This window comes from Myotis myotis, unplaced genomic scaffold (genome assembly GCF_014108235.1).
Source record: "Myotis myotis isolate mMyoMyo1 unplaced genomic scaffold, mMyoMyo1.p scaffold_m19_p_4, whole genome shotgun sequence".
In the NCBI taxonomy this organism is placed as follows: domain Eukaryota; kingdom Metazoa; phylum Chordata; class Mammalia; order Chiroptera; family Vespertilionidae; genus Myotis; species Myotis myotis.
The window spans coordinates 9,890,967-9,908,465 of record NW_023416346.1 but is presented as its reverse complement, the minus strand read 5'-3'; the positions used below and the strand labels follow the sequence as shown (position 1 = coordinate 9,908,465).

The 17,499-nt window shown below is 47.8% G+C and overlaps 2 protein-coding genes and 1 non-coding gene across 7 annotated transcripts in view; 1 reads left to right on the top strand and 2 right to left on the bottom strand.

The window, feature by feature from the left end:
• PFKFB1 (6-phosphofructo-2-kinase/fructose-2,6-biphosphatase 1) overlaps window positions 1–4,334 on the top strand; it is a 49,191-nt gene extending 44,857 nt beyond the window's left edge. For both annotated transcript variants that reach the window (XM_036305788.1, XM_036305787.1), the window contains exon 14: window positions 250–4,334. In XM_036305788.1, coding sequence (XP_036161681.1) covers window positions 250–309 — 60 coding nt within the window. In that variant the 3' untranslated portion in view covers window positions 310–4,334. The remainder of the gene's footprint in view (window positions 1–249) is intronic.
• Window positions 1,715–11,521, bottom strand: LOC118654458 (trophinin-like). Of its 4 annotated transcripts, none has more exons than XM_036305784.1 (13): window positions 11,369–11,521; window positions 10,020–10,093; window positions 8,539–8,637; window positions 7,768–7,872; window positions 7,598–7,661; window positions 7,284–7,363; window positions 6,635–6,726; window positions 5,859–5,938; window positions 5,725–5,767; window positions 5,240–5,302; window positions 4,568–4,682; window positions 2,003–3,786; window positions 1,715–1,827 (listed from the first exon to the last, which is right to left on the bottom strand). In XM_036305784.1, the coding sequence occupies exons 2-12, from the start codon at window positions 10,062–10,064 to the stop codon at window positions 2,014–2,016; spliced, it is 2,559 nt and encodes an 852-aa protein (XP_036161677.1). In that variant the 5' UTR covers window positions 10,065–10,093; window positions 11,369–11,521; the 3' UTR covers window positions 1,715–1,827; window positions 2,003–2,013. The 4 variants fall into 4 exon arrangements, with proteins under 4 accessions (XP_036161677.1, XP_036161678.1, XP_036161679.1 ...); XM_036305785.1 differs by having other exon boundaries at window positions 8,539–8,631; XM_036305786.1 differs by having other exon boundaries at window positions 8,539–8,613.
• On the bottom strand, window positions 4,909–5,037 carry LOC118654909. Its single transcript, XR_004967152.1, has one exon. It is a non-coding gene; the product is annotated as a small nucleolar RNA SNORA11 (small nucleolar RNA).
• Window positions 11,522–17,499: the final 5,978 nt, after the last annotated feature.

Here is a 17,499-nt window from a genome sequence, read left to right as displayed (position 1 = left end):
AATAGAATAACCAGCACCTAGAAATGCTGGAACCTCCGCCCAGATTTGGAGGCAGCATGGATATGCAGGGCTAGAGCAGCCCCTCCCAAAAAGGCCTCAGACCAGACTCCTCCAGGCTCTCCTGAGAAAAGGATCAGGATGCAGGCCTGGCTGAAGGAGGGGAGCCTGGTAGTGAGGACAACCGATGGGATGGGCTGGGGCTCCACACTGCTATCTCCTTCCTGTTAATCCTGGGCTTTCTTCTCTCAGAATGTGGACATCACCCGAGATCCTGAGGAAGCCCTGGACACTGTCCCTGCCCACTACTGAGCTCTCTCCAGGAAGTCAAACTACCTCTTTCCTGACTGTCTTCCACCTTTAGAAGCTTCTATCCTTGCTCTTCTACACTTAGAAGACTTTGGATTTGGTCTCACTGGGAGACCCTGCTTCCAATGAAGAAGCCCTCAGCAGTTCCAAAACAGATGTCGATTTCTAGCTACAACCAAGGGGCTGTCTAGCTCTGGATGAAACTTTTTCCTTAATTTTCATTCTCTGATCAATGAAAACTTCTCTTACTGCCTCTAAGAGGGGAGAGGTGGTCATTGTGAGGCTTCTCCCACAGGATCATCTTAAGATCCTGACCCCGCAAAGTGGCTCTGGTGCTGTGGGGATGTGGAATGGATGAGAGCTTCCTGGAGGAAAGACTTCTGGGAGGAGATAGGTCTCTGTGTCTGCCTATGGGCTTTGTTCCTTGGTGGGCAGTGTTCCTGGGCCACGACACCATCATCCCTATACTCAGAGAAGCTGTACTTGGACCACAGTGCTCCTGTCTTCTCCAACTCTTGCTGCCATTCTGAGTGTTATCACTGTCCATGTAAATAATCCAAAGAATACCCTAAGCCTCCCAGTCCCCCTCAACTCCATGACCACCCACTCCCTGGACATTGGCACCATGTAGACTTCTCCCCAGTGTGACTTCTTAAATACATGCATCCCACTATCTGACCACAGACCCACAGTTCTTACAACTTTCTGTGTCATGCACAGGATCTCTAGCAGCGTGCCTTCTATACAGCAGACATGCACATAGTATTTCTGGCCAGGTACCAGTAACCCAGTGCTGAAAAGACAAACTTATACAGTATTTTCTGGTACTCTAGCCCACCCCACCTTCTCAGGGATTGCCTACTTCAGTCAATTCATGACTATTCTTTTTCTATCTCCTGTCCTTTTCTATTGGCTTTTGCCCCGACGGTCTCTGCAACATGGTCAGGTCTCTCTCCTATCCCAATAAAACTCTCCCTTGTTCCTGTGTCACCCTCTAATTACCGCCCCCCCCCCTCCATTCTTACACAAACATCTCAAAATGAATGTATAATTACTGTCCAGAACCTTCTCCCTGTGCATTCTGTTCCAGGCTTTCCCCCTCCATATCTTTGTTCATATTCCTGCCATGCTTTCCCCAGGTCTGTATCCCACTGAAGTAATCCTTTCCTTTTAGCCAAAAGCTGGACTCCACATTTCCCAAAGAGCTATGCCGATCTTTAGCTCTTCTATGAACTCAAAATGTCACTCACAACAATTAAGCATAATAAAGAAAGAAAACAACTCCAGTTCATTTTGCAAATTTAATGGAACGCTGATACCAAAGTACAACAACAGCACACAGAAAGCGAACAAGAAAGCAGGACTGGCAACTGGATTTTTCATAGCATGTCAACCTCAGCTGATGGGTAGTATCTGCTTAGACTGCTGGGTGGACAAAGATCCCAGGGATGTTCCTTGGCTTCATGGGAAGAAGGGACTGCTGCAGCTCATTAGCGGGATCTGTAAATGTGGGTCATAAACCTGAAAACAAAACGCCAAAAAGGAACATATTTTAGCATCAAATATACTGTTTTCTCATACTTCCTCCACTGTCTTCATCTCCCCACCCTGCCCTCCCACCTCGGGGTTTCTTATAACATTTCCCAGAACTTATATGCATACCCACGGGCCTTGGCTATGGAAATGCTGTAATTACCTGAAACCTCACTAGCCATAGGAGAAGCTACAGGCACCAAGGCTGGTGGCTCCACCACCAAAGGGAGCACCGTTGCTCGGTCCACCGCTGAAGCCAGCACCGGTGTTCAGTCCACCGCCGAAGCCAACGATAGAACTGGGTCCACCATTGAAGCCAATGCTGGTGCTGGGTTCGCCAGTAAAGCCAATACTGGTGTTGGAACCACTGCCAAAGCCAATGATGGTACTCAGTCCTCCGTCGAAGCTGGTATTAGGCCCACCACCAAAGCCATCACTGATGTTGAGGCTACCACTAAAGCCAGCACTGGTGCCAAGTGTGCTGCCAAAACCAGCATTGGTGCCCAGTCCTCCACCAAAGCCATCGCTGGAGATCAGTCCGCCACCAAAGCCAGCACTGGTGCCTAGTCCACCATTGAAGCCAGTGCTGGTGCCTAGTCCACCATTGAAGCCAGTGCTGGTGCTCAGTCCACCACCAAATCCAGTGCCGGCACTTAACCCATCGCCAAAGTTAAAACCCACACTGGTGCTAAGCCCGTTACCAAAACTGGCACTGGTAGCTCCACCAAAGCAGGCGCTGGTGCTAGGAGGGCCACCAAAGCATAGGTTGGTATTAGGCACATTACCAAAGAAACTGGTGCTGGGACCTGCACCAAAGCCAATGCTGGCGCTAGGGGCACTTGCAAAGTCAGTAGTGGTGCTAAGTGCCCCCGTGAAGTCAGCACTAGTGCTGAACATACCGCCAAAGCCAGAGTTGGTGGTGGGTGCACCACCGAAGCCGGGGCTACCACCAACAGCACTGCTGAAACCAGCACTGGTGTTGAGCGCACCGCCAAAGCCGACACTGGTGCTGATTGCACCACCAAAGCTAGCACTAGGATTGGGAGAGCCACTGAAGCAGATGCTGGTGCTCAGTGTGCTGCCAAAGTCAGCAATGGTGCTGGAAGAGCCACTGAACGAGACACTGGTGCTGAGGATGCTATCAAAACCAGTGCTGGTGCTCGGAGAGCCACCGAAGTAGATACTAGTACTGAGCGTGCCACCAAAGCTGGCACCAGAGTTGGGAGAGCCACCAAAGCAGACACTAGTACTGAGTGTGCCACCAAAGCCAGTGCTGGTGCTAAGTGCACCGCTAAAGACGGCACCGGTGCTGGGGGCACTGCCAAAGCTGGTACTGGTAATGAGAGCACCACTGAAGCCAGCAGTGGTGCTCAGTGTGCCTCCAAAGCCAGGGCTGGCCCCGCCACTGAAACTGGTACTGGTGATGAGTGGGCCACTGAAACTAGAGCTGACCCCACCACCAAAGCTGGCACTGGTATAAGGTGTGCCACCAAAGCTAACGCTGGCTGTGCTGCTGAAGCTGGCACTGGTGCTGGGTGTGCCACCAAAGCTAATGCCAGTTCTGCCACCAAAGCCACCACCACTGGGGCTGGGTGCACCACTGAAGCTAATGCTAGCACCATTGTGGAAGCTAGCTGCGGTGCCAGCTCCTCTGCTGAAGTCGATGTTGGTGCTGGCATCTGCATTTTCGTGGGCTCTGGCCTCAATTTCAAATGAAAATCTGCTCCACGCCTGAGTATCATCGCCTAACTCTTCCCGTGTTAGGCAGTCGATATCCATGTCATCCCAATTCCAGGGCCCAGCCACAGCTTCCTCTCCAATTCCCATTTGGGCTCTTGCCTCAGCCCTGGCCTCAGCCTCAGCCACAGCCACAGCTGCAGCCTGGACTTCCATCTCCACCGCCTCCCGGTACTGAGCAGCCCAGTCCTTGGGGTCTTTCTTCTGCACCTGAAATGGGAATGATAATCATTATAAGGAAAATAACCTTATAATTATGTATTAAGTGCATATTATGGGCTTGGTATAAAACTAGTAGCAATGTTTTTCAAGACTATCATGGGTCAGTCTTGAGATCCAATTTTAGCTCTAATGACTTAGGTACTGTGTGACCTTGGATAAGTTACTTAACCTTATTGAGCCCAAGTGTCTTCATCTGTAATATGGGAAGTGATAAGAGAGTAAATGTGTTATGGATTAACTGCTGTGTCTCCCAAAAATTCATATGTTGAAGCACCAGCCCCCAATGTGACTGTATTTGGAGATCGGGCCTTTACAGAGGTCAAGTTAAATGAAGTCATAACGGTGCGACTGTGATCCAATAGGATTAGTGTCCCCATAAGAAGAGGCTCTCTCTCCACCATCTTAGGACACAGTAAGAAGGCATCCATCTGCTTTCCAGGAAAAGAGACCTCAGCAGAAACTAACGCTGTTATACCTTGATCTGGTACTTCTAGCCTCCAGGATTATGAAAAAATAAATTTCTGTCATTTAAGCCATCCAGTCTATGGTATTTTGTTATAGCATTCTGAGCACAGTAATGCAAACTATGAAGAATGACTGAAACAATGTAAACTTTACGTTGAGCAGCATCCTGGGACAAAATTAAATTCCATATGTTTATATATGAACTGCAGGCTGCCCTGTACCTGCCCATCCCTATACATAGTCTGCCCCAATCAGGGGCAACCCGTACCCTTAATATGCCAAGTCAGGGCAGGTCTCCTATTACCTTGCAGGCAAACTTGAGGACTTTCATCTTGCTAGTCTCATGGTAGGAGCGCAAGCCCCAGAAGAACTCATATTCAGGTGGTCTGCTGTTGGGGACCCTCTTGTACTCCAGGTACCTTAGAGAAAGGAAATGAAACTTGCTTCTAAACAAACAAATCTGTTGTCTAACAACTGGGAACCAGGTGAAAACTTCCTTCAAACACTAAACTCAGCTCCTGGAGAAGATTTCCAAGACCCTTCATCCCCAGACTCACTCCCAAACATAGTTCATGGTCTGGCCTCCACTATTAAGCCATTTCCCATTGACTGTGTGCAAGAGTCACTTGGTGCTGCAGGGGAGGCATGTGTAGGGCATGATGTCACAGGGAGGCCAATGTACCCTGCCACCTGTGAGGAGTAAGCCCAAGTTCCTGTTGGGTGTGTTGTAAACAGAGGAGCCATTCTTCAGACACTCTGCTCTGAGCACACCCCCCTAACAAGGGCCTTGTGTTTGATCTGGCCCAGCCTTGGAATGTCCCACCCATGGGGATTGTAGACAAGACTCAGATTTGGGGCACAGGATGCTGATACCTCTAAAGCTAATGTAAGAAAGGGGCTTATCAAGCACCTCCTGGACCAGACCAACACACCCAGAACACTTCAGGGCCTGACAACGCCCCAAAACACCACTTACTTCTGCTTCACAAACTCGTCTGTGATGAGTTTCCTCACTTCCCCAAAGAGCGAGTGCCTCACCCTGACAATGGGAAAAATAACCCATGAACAGAAATCAGAACTTCCCAGATGAGGACAGAGGCATTTCACAACATGGAAGACACCTCTCTAGCACATGTGGCCATCTTCATGAAACCAAAAAAAACAGTAAACACATACATGATCACTAGCAGTAGGCAGTTGAGGCCAAATGGTTCTTTGCCAGGGATACCCTGAAGGTCTATCTTATATCTCATCTTAGAACAGACAGAGGACATAGAGGAGAGAGGGAGCAGGGAGTTAAGGACTAGTTTCCCCATTCACCCATATCAGAGACATGGACCATCTACCCAGCCCGATACCCCCGCCCGCTCCACCAGACCACCAGGCTGATGCGATCCTGGGACCATCCTCTCTTGCCAAAGGACAACACGGACAGCAAGTGCTGAGAGAGCCCAATCATACCCAGGGCGCAGCCCCAACTTGCGCAGCACCTCCCAGATGACAGCTGCAAGGGGAGGCAAGAGGAGAGGGACAGAAAATGAACATGTGGAATTCTGACCATGGCCACCCATTCAGCTGCATGCTCAGCCACTCACCCTCATTGGCCTTGTTGCCATTCATAAAAATGACACTCAGAATCACCATGAGAAGACCTAGTTTGGGTGTGTCCTTGGTCCTAGGGGAATAACAGGACAGAGAGAATGTTTATGTCCGCAGCCATCTGCAAAAAACACACCAGCCAGCTCACTAGGCTAGCCTCTCCCAGATTCCTCAGGTATGGGAGAGTTCTGCCCAGTCTATGCTTCAAGCTCCACGTGACCCTGGGCAAGACACTTAGACCCCTGAGCCTCAGTCTCCTGTCCAGTGAAACGGGAAATCACATCCTCTCCTCCCCGGGCTGCTGAGAGGACAGAAGAAATCCCCCCAACAGAGTTAGACCCTGGCACTCTGCCAATGCGAGGCCCTTCTTCCTCTCACAGGCCCCTCAGCCACCAGAGAATTCACAGCCACCGGTGCTCCTGCCCTTCGAGCAGCGTGACCCACCCACACCAGGAAGGCCTCCCGTGAGAACCACTCTATCAAGACCAGCAGGAGGAGACAAGCAGTGACAGGGCTGCCTTCCTGGGAAGCTTCTGGACAGACAGACAACCTGACAGTAGGACTGCCCCACCCAGGCTTCGACACCCTTCAGTCCATCATAACCAGGCACAACTTTTGTGGGCAGGGTTCCAGCTACATGCGGGGGCTGGAACGGGCTTTCAGGCCTGTCTTTCCTGACTCTCTAAGGAAGTGTGGGACAGAAGACAGGGATGGGGTAGTGCCATGGACAAAAGCAGAAGCCTCCCTCCCACCCAGCCCTTTCCCAGCTTACGTTCCCAGTATGCCTGCGGAGGATTCCTTAGTGCTGATGAGAATATACAAGCTACTTTGCTTATCAATCTCCTTCAGATTGACTCGAAACATCTGCCAAGTAAAAGAATAACCTGTGAGATAACAAAATTCAGCCTAGGCATCAATGAGCTTCCTGAGCATCCCACAGCTCCCCTTGTACATAGGGGCTAGTGTGTGTGTGTGTGTGTGTGTGTGTGTGTGTGTGTGTGTGTGTGTGAAATCAGTGAGATAATAAATGTAAAGTACTTAGCTATGAGGCCAGCATACAGAAAACAGGCAAGAAATGTGCTATTGTTATCAATATCACCCTTGTGATTAGTTGGAATCTAGGCAAACAGAGAATGAGGAATAGAAGGAAGAGGTGAGCATCTGGAATACATTCCAGGACATGTCCAGCAGCAGACAGAAGTCAGGACTAAGTTGGTTGGCTTGAGTCCTAGCTGTGCTTTTACCACTTACTTGTGTGACTCCTGGCAAGTCTATGCACCTCCCTAGGTCACTGCCTGCCCATCTGCACAGTGATGGGGCTGAGTTAGTGAGTCTCTGTAGTCCCCCCAGAAGGGACGTATACACCTTTGTTTGATTCAAGGCTTCGCCACTGCACCCATCCTCCAGGGCTGCCCCTTCACCTTCTCCAGAGCGTAGCTTGCTCGTTCAATGATCTCTGGGAAATATTCATCATATTCCTGGATGACATCCTTCAGCATGTCTGCAGGAGGGGAGAGGTGGGAGCACCTGGGCTGAGCAGAGGCCACAAAGCTGCAGCCCTTTTGCAAGCCCTGTGGGGTCAGTGCAGTCTGAGTCCTAAACTATGTTTAATGGGAGATGCCATTAACACAGTGTGAGGAGAGTAGGGGAGGACATATGAGGGAAATAGCCCCCAGGGGGTTGGGGAGAGGGGAGTGAGAAGAGAGCTAAGGGAGGAGGGTATGTATGACTCTACCTGAGCGCTTGATGGGGATCTTTGTCTGGTCCTTAACCAACAGGTATTTCACCAACTTATTTGCCTGGGAGAAGAGGAATACATAGGGAAATCTCAATATGTTTTAGAAAACTCAGAATAATGCCAAAGGGGGCAGGTGAAGAAAAGACTGGGCAGCATAGGAGTCTTACCCTTTCTTGCAAAATGGCCACATCTCGGGGTGGCGGAGGCCTCTGGCCCCATGGATTCCACCTGTAATTACGGCCACCTCTCTCATGCCCAATCAGATGCTTGAACTGCATCATCAGAAAGAAGGAAGGTCCAGAGTCACCAGGTGAAAGAGATGGCTCTGTTTCCTTACCCTACCTCCTCCTGAAAGTCCCTTAAACCCTCCCTGTAGTGGGTCCTGACCTTACTTTTGACCACCCTGAGTCCTAGACTTGTCTTTTACTGTCTTCCAGGCAGGAGTTTCATTTCCCAGCTAGGAAAGGAGCAACCCAAAGGCAGGGCCTGGGGTTCCTCTTCCTTTGGCCACCACTAACTCTGCTAGCTGTACCCCTTGGACAAGTCTCTTCATCTTTCTGGGACTCAATTTTCTTATCTGTAAAACTGGGACATATGATCCCTAGCTGGTAAGAATTTCTTTCAAAACATGAAAACTACCTTTGTGAATGTATCCAACACAAAGCCTGGTGCATGGTAACTACTATGTAAATACATGTTGCATTATATCTAGGTTGTCATTAAGTATATGGATGTCTTATTTTCCCACCAATCTGTGAACTGCCAGGGAGCAGGAACTACATCACATTCTTCTCAGCATCTCTCACAGCCTATCTGAACACAGAGACTGTCTCAAGGTAAAAAGGCTCAGTAAAATTTTATAGAATAAATGAACAAACTAGGAGGATAGGAATGGAAACCAAGTGCAAATTTAAGGATCGTGATGTCAGAGATCTCACCTTTCGGTTCCTCTTGCCCCGGGTCCTGGTTGTGGGCTCCAGACTCAACTGAGCCAGGTAGTCATCTGCCAGGGCCTGGACAGCAGCAGCAACCTGAGTCTCAAGGGTACTTAAGTTGGTCTGAGAGCTGGCCATCTTGGCCTGAGCTCCTTGGTCAACAATTTGAATCTGAGTTTTAGCTACCCTGGCCTTAGTGGAAGTCTTCTGAGCCCTGGACCCTCTCTTGACCTGAAGAGCGGCAGCTAGAGCTTGGTTTGTGACCATTTGAACGGCAGGTGGGGCCTCAGAGATCTCATAGGCAAAATGTATGCCCTTATTGGCAGCTTTCTTGCCTTTGGATTTTTTGGCCCGGATAGCCGCTGCTGAGGCCTCAATCTGCCTGATACCTCTCTCAGTGGTATCTGGGGCCCCTAGGACAGTGTCAGTATTTGTGCCTTTAACAGTTGCCCTCTTGTCTTTGGAGGCTTTCTTAGTTCAAATGGAAGCTGCCGTGGCCTGGGTATTGGTTGTCTCATTGGTAATTTGGCCTTGGGTGGTAGCTGTGTGGATGGTGTTTGAAGCCAATGAGATCTCAGTGGAATTATATATGACCTTATCGGAAGCCTTCTTAGCCTTGGAAGCTTTCTTAGGCTTGATGGAGGCTACTAAGGCCTGGGAATTTGCTGACTCACTGGCAAGTGGAGCCTGGGTAGTCTGTGGGATGACTGATAGGTAGAGGGCCTTCAAGGGTGACTTGATCTGTGTAGTGACACTCTCACTGCCAGTTGGAGATTGAGGGCCTTGGGCTGCCTTAGCAGTAACTCTCTTTGTCTTGTTGGCTTTTTTAGACTGAGTGGTGACTGAAGAAGCTTGAATATTAGCTGCCTCAGTGGTAGCTGAAGCCTAGCTGATCTAGGGGCTGATTGGCAGTTTTAAAACCTGCAAAGGTATTTTAGGCTTGTTGATGGTAATCACATTGGCAGATGGGACTGGGGGAGCAACAGGTATTGTCTTAGTAACAGCCTTAGTAGGGGCCTTCTTGGTCTTGCTTTTCTTAAGTCGGTTGGCAACTGGTGGGTCCATAGCCAGGGGGTCCTTGGTTGCTGCCAAGAGGGTATACATCAGCAAGACACTGTCCTCTTCAGTGATCTCAACGTGTACATCTGGTGGGAAGTGAAGCCCCAAGCTCCCAGGGGTAGGCAGAGGGCCCTATACACTTAGGATTATGATCTGCTGATTCATCTGATCTCCCTACAGCCCACCCTTTCCATGAAGGTCTCCCCTTCCTCTGAGCAGTGATTGAAAGGGAGGGCGAGGGAAAAGGAAGAGAGCAAAAGAAAGAGTCAGGCCTTATGTTTTTTCTCCCCCTCCTCCACCACGCAGGGGTGGACTGAGACAGGCTAGTCAGAAAATGACGCAACTACAGAGTGGTAGGGGGCTCAAAGCAGGAAGTGAACTCAAGATGGCGCAGCTGGCCAGGCAAGAATGCAGAAGGGCCTCACCTGGACCGGGGGCATCCTATAACCGTAGTCATTTCTCCTATCCATTTTTCTGGGAGGTCATGTAACAGCTGAACCTGAGGGGAAGGGGTCTGAATTAGGGGAGAATGGAATGAGAGGGAGGAGGAGATTCACCAGATTTTCTGAAGGAGGGGGCAACCTCATCTAACCTTGGGCCCCAAACCCTTCAACTACGGGATTCTCATGCCTAGAAACCCAGACCACCTGTTTGTAAACCCTACCTCCTTTTGCCTCTAAACACCCACCAGTCAGTTCTATCACCCCGCCCCTTTACCCTACACAAGTCTGCCGCAACTCAATACTGCGTAACCGCAACGACCAGAGCCCCGCCCATCTCAGGACCTCAGCGCGCAAGCGGCTTTGGTGGACCACAGTCTGACCACCTCAATCCCACACACTCCCCCCGCTTCAACATCTCCACCCACTCTTTCTAACTGCATCACATCTCAGTCCATCTTTCCCCCCAAACCGGCGCCCTCCCTCCTCTCTGCAGTACCACTTTGCTCCGCCCCTGGCCTAACACCGCCCACGTCTCCTCGGCAGTACAGCCACTCAAAGCCCCTCCGCGATATGCCCCCTCCCTCCGCTCTGCAGTAGTTCTCCGCACTTCCCCTTCCTTTTAATATGCCCCCTCCCTCCGCTCTGCAGTACGTCCCTGCACCGCCCCTCCCCCAAGACCGCCCCCTCACATCCACGTCTACAAGTGATCAGTCCCATCCTTTCTGCAACATGGACACCTCACCCACAAATCCAACGGTATTACGCTTTTGTATATTCCTTGTTCCTGAAACCTACCAAGTTCTGTCCCTTCCCTTTTCAAACCGAAATCTACCGCGTACTAGTCCCTGTTTTCTCCCCCTCTGATCCGGGTCATTGCAGCTGTTCAAAAGGCATTCTGCTTCATCCTTTCTCCAAGTCCTGATCCCTTTTGCTGTGGCCCAAATCAGGTCCTGATACCTTTCTCCAGGCTTACAGATTTCTGTCACCGCTTGTCTCTCTCCAGAACTGAAGGTTTCTGCTCCATCCCTTCTACCGCCTGAACGATTTCCCCTTCTCTCCTTTCTGCAGTACCAAACGGGTCTGCATCCCTCCCTCCTGTTGCCTTAACAGAGTCCACATCTCTTCATTCTGTGCCCAAAGGAGATTGCGCCCCCTCCTTTCTCCCTTGCGAACCGGATCCAGGCACCTCTAAACCCAACCACTTCAACGCGGTTAGCTCCCAACCGCCTAGCGGGTTTCCTGCAAAACTTGGGGGCGTAAGGAGTCAAGCAGGTCAGAGCTGCAGACCAGAGGGCACCACAGTTTTCATTAAGCTGGGCACCTTAGCTCACCTCGTCCTTTTGAGTCCAGAAGACGTCTGCTCTCTCCAAGCCTCTCCTTGGGTCTGAGCTTGTCCACTCCCCCTCCCCTGCCGGAAGTGGTCCTGCCTCTTTCCGCCTCCAGAGGGGTCTCCTTCCCTGCCTGTCAACCTCCTCCCTCCTCCCTACTTCCATCTTTCCATTCTCCTCAATATGGCCTCTTTTCTGATTACTACCCCTATGCAGAAATCCATCTCTCCTATTATCCAGTTGATTTCTACACACACACACACACACACACACACACACACACACACACACACACACACCGTGTATCTCTGATCCTATTTGATTCCTCTGTTCCCACTCAGAGGAGCATGCTCCTCTGAGTTCCCCACAAACCCTTACCACAGCCCCCTGTATGCCAACACTAATTACATAGTGTGTTGTTGTAGCGTGTGCCTGGGTCTCTCTCCCCTGGACCTGCTCTGGGGGGCAAGGGACTAGATCATATTTAATTCTGTCTCTCAAGTATGACAAGACTAAAACTAAATACCAAAAGATAGGGTGCCCCACATCATACGCAATTCAGAATACAAGCAGTAAACGTAAGGAAGTCTACCAAAGGTTTTTATTCCCTGAACAAAGTAGCCAAAAGCAGGCAGATGGTGGAGGACAGTTAAAACAGACAAGTAACCTGCATGAGGGTAACTTATTCAGGTTTTTTTCTTCCTCAGTCCTGCAATGAGAGTGTGCCCCACTCATGGTTTGGAGCAACACAGGGAGCTAAAACTGTGATGGAAACTCTGCCATCAATGGGGGAAATACAGACACATTGTGATATGTCAATGTAGGTTCATCAATTGAAACAAATGTACCACTGTGGTGGAAGATGTGAATAATGGAGGGGGTTGAGCATGTGTGAGAGAATAGGGTACATGTTTCAGATCTTGTATTTAGGTCTTTGATCCCATTTTTAATTAATTTTTGTACATGGGGGCAAACTATAATCTAGTTTCATTTGTTTGTATGTGGCTTTCCAATTTTCTGAGCACCATTTATTGAAGAGGCTTTCTCCATTCTGTGTTTCTAGCTCCTTTGTCGAAAAGTATCTGCCCATGTACATGTGGTTTTATTCTGAGCTCTCAATTCTGTTCCATTGATCTGTGTGTCTGTTTATCTGCCAATACCATACCGCTTTAATTATCGTAGCTCTGTAGTATAATTTGAAGTCAGGTAGCATGATACCTCCAGCTTTGATCTTTTTTCTGAGGATTGCTTTGGCTAGTTGGGATCTTTTGTGGTTCCATACAAACCTGATGATGTCATTCTATTTCTTTAAAAAATGACATTGGGATTTTTATGGGGATTGCACTAAATCTCTATATTACTTTGGGTAATATGGCCATTTTAACTGTTGAGTCTCTCAATCCATGAACACAGAATATCTTTCCATTTTGTTGTGTATTTTTCAATTTCTTTTAATAATGCTTTGTCATTTTCAGTATATAGGTCCTTCACATCCTCTGTTAATTTATTCCTAGGTCTCTCAGCTCAGCCGCAGTTTGCACTGCTTACTTTTGCAGGAGTGCCCACAGATTTTCTCTGCTCCTCCTGACTGAAGGAAGCCCAAGCTTCCTCCCCTCTCCCTGGGCTGAGCACACCCCCCCCCCACCTCCCATGAGCTCCTGGCTGTAGGGCTGCATCCCTGGCCAGTCTAAGTCTCCTCCTTCTCACCGCCCCCACCCCACCCCTTCATTGCCCACCTTTAGATGCTTCAATATGCAAATCTCTCAGGCACGCCTCTATGTTGAGCAGGGAATCCTTTGTATGCTTTGTTGAGTTATAGCTGTTCAACTTGTTGAAATTTCACAGGAAGAGACTAAGGGGATATTTCACACCTCCATTCCTTGGGCTTCAATGTGATGACTTTTAAGATCCTTACATATTGGCCCAGAGGCAACTTGGTTTTAAGACTTACTAAGAAGCTTAAATAACTGGATGAAAGAAGGTGAAGGGATTAGCTATAACCCATAGACACAGACCTAGTGTGGTGATGGCCAGAAGGAAGGGGTGCGGAGGCTGGGTGGAGGTGGGTTCCCAAAAGCGGGGGTGAGGGGGGGGGTGAGGACATCTGTAATAGTGTCAACAATAAAATTTGTTAAGAAGCTAAAATAGTCACCATCATTTTAAATTTGGGGGAATAAAAAAATAAATATAAATTAATGAAACAGAATACAGTCCATAAATTAGCCCACGCATTTATGGTTGATTGATTTTTGTCAAAGATACAAAAACAATTCAATAGAGAAAAGAAGCCTATTTAACAAATGGTGCTGGAACAATGGTGCAAAGCAGAGTTCAGAACTAGAATATTATCGGGATAAAAATGTTATTTAGTTGTAAAAAATTAATTCTTCAAAAAGATATAACCATCTGAACTGTGTATGCGAACAGCAACATAGCTTTAAAACTGTAAGATTTATTTCATTGAAAAAAAATAGATAAACCAACAATAATGGTTGGAGACTTCAACATTCCTTTCTCAGTAACTGGCAGAATAAATAGAATAGAGAAGACCTGAGTAAGTTTCCATCTCTTTGGCAAAGTACGCCTGTTCATTCATTTTATTCTCAATCTCACTGAACTTCCTTTCTGAGTTTTCTTTGATCTCGTTGAGGTGTTGTTTATGACTGCTATTTTGAATTCTCTCTCATGGATCACAATCTTCCATGACTTTGAGTTTGGTTTTTGGAGAACTGTCATTTTCATTCCATGTTACCATGTTACCTTGGTTGTTCATAGTGCTTGATGCGCTGCTCCTTTGCTGGAGCATTTGAAGTAGTGAACATCGCAGTGGTGATGGGAGTCAATGCCTGGATGACTTGGATGGTGGGTATTCCCACTGTGTCCAGGTCACCTGAGTTATGGGGCACCACATCGTGGTGTTGGGGGTGACATGTGAGGAAGGTGGCTGGGTTTCTGAGCTCACTCGACTGTTTAATTGTTCACTGTGGCTGCTGGCACTGCTGTGTTGTAGCTGAGAAGCCATAGAAACATCACTGCTGTTACCAGACTGTGCCTAAGTGGGGAGAGGGAGCCAGATTCTCAGGTGCTAATGCTGCTTCTGCCCATCTAACCTTCCACTGGGCAGTGGTAAGAGGTCCATACCCTGGATCTTCACCGCTGTCACATTAGCTGGGGTCATGGTCTCGGCTGTTGTGGACTGGGAACCACATCTGCAGGCACTCTCTCTGTCCTTCCCCCTTCCTGCTTCTCCTATGTATTCCATTTTGCACGCTTTCAGAAGTATCAATTTGTGGATCTATTAGTTGTGCTAGTGTGTTAAACAGAGAAACCTTTGTTGGGTTATAGATGTCCAACTTGTAGATTTAAAGAGAGATACAAAGAAGCCTTCTCATTCTGCCATAATGCTAATGTCACTTTGAGAAAGAGCTCTTATCCAGCTACCACCCCTAGGGCACAGAGGAAAACCCACAGTCTGAGGCACCCAGTCTATTGTGTAAGAAGTCTATTAGCTTATTCTCATAGCTGCATCCTAATTAAACACACATGTAAGGGCCAACTGTCATGCTCCCCAAAGACCACAGAGGGTGGTAGCTATCTTAACACAGCCTGCTGTGCACCAGAACAGTAGTAACTCCCAGTGGGTAGCTTGTACACACATCTTATGCCCTGGTTTTTATGTATGGTGACAGTTTTTGTGGCTGCCACTCAGGGGAAGCCCCTTGATTGCCAGGCTCTGGTGGCCAGTGGAGCTCACGTCCACAAGCTCAATAGGACTGTAGCAAAGAAAGAAACAGTTCTTAGCTGGCTACATTCAAAGGCTCAGTGAAGAAGGGCACAGACAAAAATGCCCATCTCCAAGTCTTCCCCTGAAAGTGGTATATTTGTATACTTTAAAGTCTGCTGCTTGACTGTCTGGTTTCCAATCAGCTTGAATTTTGGATAATGCTGGCCTCCTGAAAAGAGCTTGGAAGTCTTCCCTCCTCTGGACATTTTTGGAACAGTTTGAGGATAGGTGCTAGTTCTTCTTTGACTCTTTGGTAAAATTCACCTGTGAAGCCATCTGGTCCAGGATTTTTGTTTGCTGGGAGTTGGTTTGGTTTTTGTTTTTTTTTATTACTGCCTTTTGACCCAGCAATCCCACATCTGGGAATATATCCGAAGAAACCTAAAGCACTGATTCAAAAGTATATATGCACCACTATGTTCACTGCAGCATTATTTACAATAGCCAAGGTTTGGAAGCAGCCCAAGTGCCCATCAGTAGAGGAATGGGTAAAAAAGCTGTGGTATATTTACACAGTGGAATGCTACTTGGCCATGAAAAAGGGGAATCTTACTTTTTGAGATTGCATGGATGGACCTGGAGATTATTTCCTAAGAGAAATAAGCCAATCAGAGAAAGACAAACACCATAGGATCTCACTTATATGTGGAATCTAATGAACAAAGTAAACTGACAGACAAAATAGAAACAGAGGCATGAATACATGGAACAGACTCACAGCTGTCAGAGGGAGTGTGTGTGGGGGGGGGGGGTAGGGAACTGGATGAAAGAAGGTGAAGGGATTAGCCAAAGAACATATATGCATAACCCATAGAAACAGACAAAAGTGTGCTGATGGCCAGAGGGAAGGGGGCGGGGGGGGGGGGGGAGGAGGGGAGCGGGAGTCTGGGTGGAGGTGGGCAAAGGGGGGGAATGGGGACATCTGTAATAGTGTCAATAATAAAAATAAAGTTAAAAAAGAAGAGGAGGAAAGTCTCAAAGACAAAGCAAAGGAAGCTTGGATAACACTGTGGACTCTGAGAAGGGAGCCGATAGCCTGCAAAACTCTGGCTAAGACTCCAGAACTCCCACATTACTATGAATATAAAGAAGAATTCAATGTTGTTTTCCCTCCCTAGTGTAGAGGACAGGTACCTGACAAGGTCCCAGAGTTTCCTAGTGCATCACAGTTTGCAAGAATAAAGAAGAAATGCTGTGCAGTATCTAGGAAAATAGAGCTGCCCATTATTTCCTATACAGTGGGGCCTTGACTTACGAGTGTCCCGACTAACGAGTTTTTTGAGATACCAGCTGTCTCTCGGTGGATTTTTTGCATTGAGTTGATTGAGTAATTTGAGTTAACGAGCTCCTGAACGAGCTCGGTCTCAGAAGGAATTAAACTGGTAAGTCAAGGCCCCACTGTAGTCAAGAGCAGCATAGGAGCAGTGAAACATTTCCCAGGTAAGGAAACTGAAATAACTCTGTGACAAGGACAAGAAGGAAGTATCAGTGACTGGCATACACAAATGACCAAAGGTTACACAAGAAAATACCTAAGTGATGCCAGCATGGATATAGAAGAGCATGGAGTATTAAAAGCCTAACTCTGTATCCTCCTTCCAGAATATAAACACAACCCTGGTGAAAAGTGGAGGGTCAAAGGGGAAGGAATTCTTAAATAACTGAAATTAAGTTTCCACATTCTGGTATGATGAAAATTTAAAAAGAGAAAGAAAGGATCAGTGTTGGGGTGAGGAGCAAAATTTCGTACACCCTTTAGTTGGTGCACTTAGCTTATACTATCAATATAGTTTAGAATCAGTTATAAGTGGAAAAAACTAACAAATTTCTCGGTTTACTAACCACACCTATGCCTCAGCATACAAGAATAATGCTCCTGTTGCCACCTGATGGCAGTGTACTCTAGAGTAGAAGCTCCCTTCAGTTTTGCTTGGATGGAATGCTTTCTTCCTACATGCCATGCTGTTTTATATTACCATATCCCATCCCTTCTGGCTGTAAAGATCTTTCCCTGAATCTTGTCCACCTAATAAAGGTGAAGTCCCATTTACGTTTTATGTTTCAACTCAAATATTCCTTTATCTACAGAGCCTTTTTGCCTCCCCCCCATCTCTGACCCCCTACCCTCAATGCAGGTAAAAACCACCTCTCCTTTCTTTGTGTTTCAGTAAGTTGGTACAGTACCAATTTCTTACTGTTACTTGTTCACATATCTGCTTCTTAGTAAGACTTTTTAACCCATACAAGGCATAAAGGTAGGTCTGAGGGATCTTGGAGTTCCAAAATTAGAAAGCAGATGGAGACACAGAATATGAAAGCTCAGGAACTGTTTGATGATGAGTTTCATGGA

Coding starts and splice junctions, on each gene's coding strand:
- LOC118654458 (XM_036305783.1), bottom strand. CDS start 8,802: ATGGTCACAAACCAAGCTCTAGCTGCCGCTCTTCAGGTCAAGAGAGGG. Junction 7,364..7,597: donor GATCCCCATCAAGCGCTCAG/GTAGAGTCATAC, acceptor CCCCTCCTGCAG/ACATGCTGAAGGATGTCATC. Junction 5,939..6,634: donor TCCGCAGGCATACTGGGAAC/GTAAGCTGGGAA, acceptor TTATTCCCCTAG/GACCAAGGACACACCCAAAC.